Here is a 7,623-nt window from a genome sequence, read left to right as displayed (position 1 = left end):
GCAACTCTTTGAGTGCAACCATCCAGCCAATTCCTTATCCACTGAGTGGTTCATCTGTCAAATCCACGTCTCTCCATTTTAGAGACAAGGATGTCGTGCGGGACAGTGTCAAATGCTTTACACAAGTCCACGTTGATGACATCAGTTGCTCTTCCCTTAGCTACCAATGCTGTAACCCCATCGTAGAAGGCCACCAAATTTGTCAGGCACGATTTGCCTGACATAGCTTGCTTGGACAGATAAACTCAGTAGAGATAAGAGGATGCTGCTACATACATTACCTCTGGGCACCGGCTGACGGCCCCTGCAGTTTGGCCTATTTTTTAAGCCATTTCATGGTGTAAGGAAGGTAGAAAGTTTCAAAACCTTTCCCTGTCTGTCTGGGGGACTCTCCTTGCTGGCTGCAGCGGGGATGGTAGTGGCTCACGTAGGGTAAGGATTCAACCTGGACTTATTTTAGAGACAAACTCAAACTAATCTCCCCAGTTGCTGTTGGGATGGTTGTACTCACAAAGCTTGAGCATTTAAAATATCCATGTCCTCCTGCCTTTGCCTCCCTTGAAGATTAACCTCTGAATTGTATTGTTTCAGGAGGAACCACCCAAGGAGGGTCTGCCGGATGCTACGATCGCCCCCAGCCCTTCTGATGAGCTTGGCGATGCCGGCAAGCCGCCACCTGCGCTGGGAAGGGAAAACCCATGCAACGAAGCCCTGAATCCCAGTACAGCTCCCTGGAGTGATGCACCGAGTGCGCTGTATGGACCTGGAGAGCAGCAGGAGAGCTCGTGCGCAGCAGGGTCAGGGGGTGGCCCCGGCCCTTCCGAGGACAGGGAGAACATGGGAGATGCTGGGCACTGTATGGAGGTTGAGGACGGCAGCTGGGCCACCAGCGACGGACCGCAACATGCCTGTGATTTGATGCCCTTAGAAACGCATCCCAAAAGTGCAAAGCCCGATGGAGCCAGTGGGGAAGGGAGGGAATCACGAGACCCCTTTGGACATCCAGAGAAAGAGGAGGAGGAGGTGGAGGAGGGAAAAAAAGAGAAGGAGGACTCTGAATATGAAAGCACAGTCCTGGGGCCTGTTGATTTAGCATTTTCTGAAAGCAGTGATGCCGACATGGAGCATGAATGCAGTGAGCAGAAGCCAGTGAATTCAGTATGTCCAATTCCTGGAGAGGGCCCTGTGCCCAGCCCTGCTGCCTTAGCATCCCCCTGCCCAGGGAGATCGACGCCAGTGCTGTCAGATGGGACTGGGACTGAGACTGGCCCTCAAGGGCTGCCTGGTGAGATGGCACCAAGCCTGGACACGCTGCAAGAGCCCTGGGAGGCTCTGGCCACCCCAGATGCAGAGACAAACAGTGTTAGTTTGGCACACGCAGCCAGTCCAGCCGATGTGGGGTTGCCCCATGACAGCGGGTTGATGCTGCCGTTACCATCTGATCCAAGCCTTGTCTGTGGGGCACAGCCAGACAGCATTACAGGCAACGTGGGACCTGCCGGAGAGATGCTCGGGGACAGCTTGGAGCAGAAAGACAAGGAGCATGCGCCCTCTGCAGAAATGTGGGTGCCTGCTGGGAGCAAAGCTGCCGGCACAGCTGGCCTCGAGTCATTGTGTGGCCAGGGACTGTCTCTAACCTTGTCCCCTGACTCCAGTTCTGTCTGCCTCACGTCTCTTGATGAAGCAACAGACCTGGGGGCTGCTCAGGAGGACCAGGAGGCCATGGCAAGCGTCCAGTCTCCATCGCAGAGTGGCCTGGGAGGGAGCAGCTGCCTTTCCCAAAGGCGCGGAGGTGACGTTTATGCTGACCTCACTTTGCTGAGCACTGGTGAATCAAACCAAGAAGAGAACAAGTTTGTGGTGGAAGAGCAGCATGGCAGCCCTTCTGCCAACCAGACAGATGTGCTGGATGAGCCCTCGGGAGCAGGTGAAGGCCAGGGCTTCGCCTTCAACTGTACAGCCTTAGCAGGTGACTCTGAAGCTGGGGAGAGCGGTGATGTGTGCCTCGGTGCAGAGAAGTCCCCCAGGAGCGATGAAATGAACACAGGGGTGGTGACTAACCCACCGCAGGAGCCAGAGACCTCTCTTCGTGACCTGCTGGAATCAGAGCCCTCCTCCTCGGTGAAAGAGGGGATGTCTGCCATGAAGGAGCACCCCAGGTGGCAGCAGAGCTCCCCAGACAGCCTGTCCCCACCTGGCCGTGCAGGCTCAGCTCCTGCTTCTCCCCGCCAGCAGGACCCTCTCCCCCATGGCGGAGACGCAGACCTCCACCACCATTTTGCAGAGCAAAGCGAGCGGCGGCCAGTCCTCTGCCAACGTGGGAAGTCCTGTGAGCAAGTAGGTGCTGCAGAGGTGAGCGTGGCTGCCGAGAGCCTGGACGGCTCCTTAAAGCTCAGATGTGCAGAAGACATGAAAAAAGACACGGGTCCGTGCGATGCAGAGCTGGAGGAGAGCTCCCCCGCGGATACGCTTGTGCCAGGTGACCTGGGATCGATGCCGCCTTCTCCTCCGCATGGTCACAAGGCAGGTCTGCACAGCGCTGAGCCTGACTCAGTCCTCAGTGTGCACCCCAAGACGCTCTCTCCTGGCACGAGTCTGGCTCCAGACGGTGCCCCGTGGTCCTGCTGCGTGGGCACCTGCCACAAGTGCCCCAGCCCTGGGGGCCAAGCAGTGGATGCGGTAGGGAGCCATGAGAAGGAACCCATCCTGCCTGAGGATTCAGAAGGAGGAAGCAGCGTCCCTCTTGCCAGTCCTGCACCTTTTTTGGGAGGGGAGGTGCTCATGCCACTGTGCGAGCCCCAGTCTGTGTGCAATCAGGGCAAGCACGAGCCCGAGGGATCCGAAGCGTTTGCTGATCTGCACTATGCCAGCATGGAGGTGGGAGAGGGAGAAACCCCCAGTCTCCCCTTCCCGATGTTGCCGTTACATGGACGCAGGGGAATCTCTGAAGAGAGCCTGGAGCTTAGTGACACTGAGGATATTTTGGACGTGCTCCTGAGGGAAAAGCAGCTCCCCAGCAAAAAAGACAGATGCATGGGCTTGACCTTTGAAGATCTGTTTGAGACTTTCTCCGGCAACTCAGACCAGGAGTATTCTGGGGGGACTTCACAGTCCCTGCTTACAGCCAGGGGTTCCTACAGCATGAGATCCGTGGGTGCTGCAGGCACAAGGACTAACTGCGACTTCTCCTCCGTGAGCTCGGTGCACACAGAGGGGCGCAGCGAGGACTGGGGCTCACTGGGCATGGAGGGGGGCTGCCCATGGGCTGAGCACGGCTGGCCGATCAGCCCAAGGGAAACCAGCAGCGGGCACGTTCCACCGTATGTCAATATTAGGGACAGCCAGGGGATCGCCAAGGACTACCGGAACTTCGTGGTCACCAAAAAGTGCCGGGAGAGGATGGGAAATTTGCAGCCTTCAAAGAGGCACAGCCACTGTGCGGGGCAGTCTTATTTGTTAAGGTCACTGATGGGCACTTGGAGGGGTTTTGAGGAAATCACCCAGCACACTTTGGACATGGAGTGTCTCCGTTTCCATTATAAGCTAAAACAAATCCTAAGGAGTGGGAAACCACCCTTTTCTACCTCCAAAAGCATCTTTCCAAAAGACTTTTCTCCCCAGGTGATGTCTGAGACATTGCTTGTGCAAGAAGCTCCAACCCAGCTCTCCCCACGGAGCAGGAGCCCTTTGCGGGTGACGATCCTGCCCTCCAACACGTGGCCAAGCGGGCTCGGCTGGCACCGGCGAAGCAGCTGGCATGGGGACCCGTGTAGCCCATGGCAGGACACCCTCTGCGACGAGAGGAGCAGGGCCAGATCCCAGAGCCAGGGCCACGCAGTTCCCTTCCACTTCAGCAAGCTCAAATGTGATAATAAGCTAAAGGACTCGCGGGGGGACATCGCTGTCATCCTCGACGAGTACGCCGAGTTCAACAGGGTGATGCTGAGCAGGGCTGACACGGGGAGAGAGGGCGGAGGGCCGGTCCCGGCACACGGGGAGGCCACGAGCAAGTGGACGTGTGCGCCCCTCCCTGGGAGGATGGCCGCCTTCGAGGAAATGATCGCGGACCTGTGCAGCACGCTGCGTTTCCGCCTGCACAGTGTGGCCAAGGAGGCCTGCGGCCGCACCAGCATGTTCTACCTGGTGGAGATGGGCAAGGACCCTTTCTTTGCAAGAGTGAAGGTAACGGCTGGTCCTGCCGGCCTGGACGGGGACGGGTGGCCCTGGGGTGAGAGCCAAGGGCAGCAGGAGCAGGCGCAGGGCGAGCTTGCTCAACCCGACACAGATGGCATTTGGTTCCCTTGAGCCAGGAGCCACCTCTGCTATTTCATCTCGGCTCCCACAACCAGAAATTAGAATCATAGAATCATTTAGATTGGAAAAGACCCTTAAGATCATCGAGTCTAACCAGAAACCTAACACTGCCAAGTCCACCACTAAACCATGTCCCTAAGTGCCACACCTACACGTCTTTTAAATACCTTCAGGGATGGTGACTCAACCACTCCCCTGGGCAGCCTGTTCCAGCGCTTGACAACCCTTTCGGTGAAGAAATTTTTCCCAATATCCAATCTAAACTTCCCCTGGCGCAATTTGAGGCCATTCCTCCTTGTCCTGTCACTTGAACATCCCCCGGGCCAAAACAGGTCAGAGTTCATGCAGGAGCAGCCCAAACTCAACCCCCCCAGGGTGGCTTTTGCTTGAGCTCTCATTAAAGGGTTGGAAACTCAGGGAGGGTGATTGCATGGGAAGATTTTCTGCTCCAAAATAGCAAGGAGGCCCGATGCATGGTACGGTGAGATGCTCAAGGTGGTTTTCTAAAAGGTTTTTGCCAACAAAGATAAACGGCTGCTTCTTCCCCCTCTGGCTGGAGCCCCGGCCTGGAGTGTGCAGTGCCTTTGGCAGACAAACACCGTAGGGTACCCTTGACACCAGGGTCCCTGGTTGGGGTCGCTGCCTCGTTCTTCAATCCTTGTCCCCAGACACGTGTGCCGGCAGTGTGGCACCGCTGTTGTGAAGATATTCTCTGTACAAACCTTCTTACACCATTTCTGTTTCAGTCCTTGCTGAAGAAAAATGGCCACGTGGAGATCGAGCCTCTGAGCTTCTGCGAAGCAAAACACCCGGACGCTGACAGGCTGCTTGTCGTCATCAGGAACGAGGACATTTCCTCGCACATCCACAATGTAAGGCCTGAGTCTGTCCTTTTTTTCTACCAGCACCATTTTTGAATATCAGGATCCATGTTAAAGGTTTTTAAATTTTATGCTATATATAGCTGTAGATTTAATTGTCAGCCTCTGCAGATACACTGTTCTCTCCACTGAAAGAACAGTGCTTCGTGAAGAGCTGTTAAAAACAAGTATCTCAAAAACACGAAGCCTGTCAGTTCTGCTTTTCTTCTGTCTCCATTTTTGATCGCTGAATAACATCACTTAGAGTAGCCCAGCTCAAAGGAGTCAGGCTGGGCTTATCTTGTGTAACAGGGCAGTTCAGCCGGGCTTTGGCTCATGGGCTCCAGTGAATATTGCAGCAGACTGACCCGCCTGTAACTCCCTGTATTGCTGTCCACGGCTTTGAGGTCGGGCTATGGAGACACGAGCATCGGGGTGATGCAGACAGGGGACAGGGTGGGCTCCCCAGGTCTCCCAGGAGCGGCTGTGAGCTGCAGAGAGGTGCAGATGCTATTGAAACACCGCTGTATGCGCAAAAGCATGTCTGCCTTGAGCAGGTCCCGTGCTTGCTGAAGCTAAAGCACTGTCCGAACGTGGTGTTTGCCGGAGTGGACAGCCCCGAAGATATAACAGGTCGCACGTACCAGGAGCTGTTTCAAACCGGTGGCTTCATAGTGTCGGACAACGAGGTGTTGGAAATGGTAACGCTGGGTGAGTCTTGCTGTGGCCTCTCGCTTGGATGGAAACGCACAGTGTTGGCTCCCGGCCTTGTCCGCTGGTTTGCCGACACCTTCCAAAAACTTGCCATGAGCGTCCTCTGCTCCCGCTTTAGCGGGGGCAATTCTTTCCTTCTATTTGACATTTGTAGACCCCATCTGGATAGTGCATCCGGGTCAGGGCTCCCAAAAACATCTAAGTACAGCGAGGGCCACCAAGATGGTCAGGGGCTGGAGCAGGGGTTGTACAAGGACATTCAGCCTGGAGAAGGGAGGGCAAAGGGGAGACCTTGTTGCTGCCTTCAGATCCCTAATAGGAAGGGGCAGAGAAAACGGAGCCACACTCCTCCTGGAGATGCACAGTGATGGGACAAGAGGTGACAGGGACAAGTTGCTCTTATCCTTTTAGATAGTAGGGGGAAAAAATTCACGGCGAGTGTGTTCAAACACCAGGACAGGATCCCAGTTTCACGACCCAGATTGTGAATCTCCATCCTTGGAGATATTCAAAGCTCACCTAGACAAAGCCCTGAGCAACCTCAGGTGGCCCAACTTTGAGCAGGGGTTGGGCCAGAGACCCCCAGGCACCCTCTCCACCCTCGGTTATCCTCTGGCTCTTGCTGTCTCCCCAGGCCAACTGAAAGAGGTGGTGAAGGTGCTGGAGAAGCTGAACAGAAGCGGGAGGTGGAAGTGGCTCCTTCACTACAAGGAGAGCAAGAAGCTCAGAGAAGATGTCAGGTAATGGCTCTGCAGTGGCAGCTCGCTCCCTCATCCCTGCTGTCCTCGTCACCGCAGCAAGGACATACCCACCGTGGTGGAGTGTGGTGTCCCATTCAGTGCACTCAGTGCAGGGACACAGGGCGAGTTAGGTGCCTCTGGTTGGGTTTTGGCCTCTTACAAGATGAATTTGAAGATTTTTGTTTAAATAAGAACTTTTCTTATCAGTGGGAGGCGGTGTGCCTCAAGTCTGGAATTGCCAGAGGTCAGCATTTGTGCGCTAGCAAGTAAAGTGCGATAGATTTTTATTTTTTTTTTTATACCTATATGAGATGGAGCAGCAGGACATGGGACCTGGAGAGGATCAGATGGCCTGAAACGTTGTGTCTTGCACGTGATCCCGGATGAGGCAGAGCTCTGGCAGCTGCTTCTTGCACCCCGCTGTATCTCCATAAGGCAGTTCCCTCCTCTTTTTGGCAGAGACGCCCTCTGTGAGCATTACAGCCTGCAAGGGGCTTGAGGAAAGGCACAAATTTCATTTGAGGAGCTGCACACTCCGAAAGCTGCCGCTGCAAACTGAGCTCCCTTCCCACCAGCTCACCCCAGCTCCTGCACACACACACCCCGGGAGCTTGGGGTACCTTCTTGGGCCTCTCTCTGCCCCACCGTCTCTTTGCGGTTTCTTTTTCTGTCCCTCACTTATGTGATTTGGGTGAGCAATGAGGAGCTCTGGCTTTGTAATGTGGAGAGGAACTGGGGTGTCTTGGGGAGCGCATAAAATCAAACTCTGCTGGGAAAAGCGGAACTTCTCCTGTTCGTATTTGCTACTTGTTTTAGGTTATTTGCAACAATGTGTATTTAAATGATGCAGTTTGAAAAAGGGAAGTAAGATGGTGAATATTTTTGTCGTGGTTTAACCCCAGCCGGTAGCTAAGCACCACACAGCCACTCGCTCACTCCCCCGCACTGGGATGGGGGAGAGAATCAGAAGAGTAAAAGAGAGAAAACTCGTGGGC

General features: G+C 55.0%; 1 protein-coding gene across 1 annotated transcript in view; it reads left to right on the top strand.

Annotated features, from left to right (window-relative positions):
• The window catches only part of FAM208B (family with sequence similarity 208, member B), a 43,833-nt gene that overhangs the window by 25,532 nt on the left and 10,678 nt on the right, over positions 1 to 7,623 (top strand). Inside the window, exons 18-21 of the mRNA XM_009331022.1 lie at positions 592 to 4,182; positions 5,061 to 5,186; positions 5,732 to 5,885; positions 6,523 to 6,628. Coding sequence (XP_009329297.1) covers positions 592 to 4,182; positions 5,061 to 5,186; positions 5,732 to 5,885; positions 6,523 to 6,628 — 3,977 coding nt within the window. The remainder of the gene's footprint in view (positions 1 to 591; positions 4,183 to 5,060; positions 5,187 to 5,731; positions 5,886 to 6,522; positions 6,629 to 7,623) is intronic.

Source organism: Pygoscelis adeliae, unplaced genomic scaffold, assembly GCF_000699105.1.
Source record: "Pygoscelis adeliae isolate BGI_AS28 unplaced genomic scaffold, ASM69910v1 Scaffold129, whole genome shotgun sequence".
Lineage (NCBI taxonomy): Eukaryota > Metazoa > Chordata > Aves > Sphenisciformes > Spheniscidae > Pygoscelis > Pygoscelis adeliae.
This window is presented reverse-complemented; position numbering and strand designations above follow the sequence as displayed.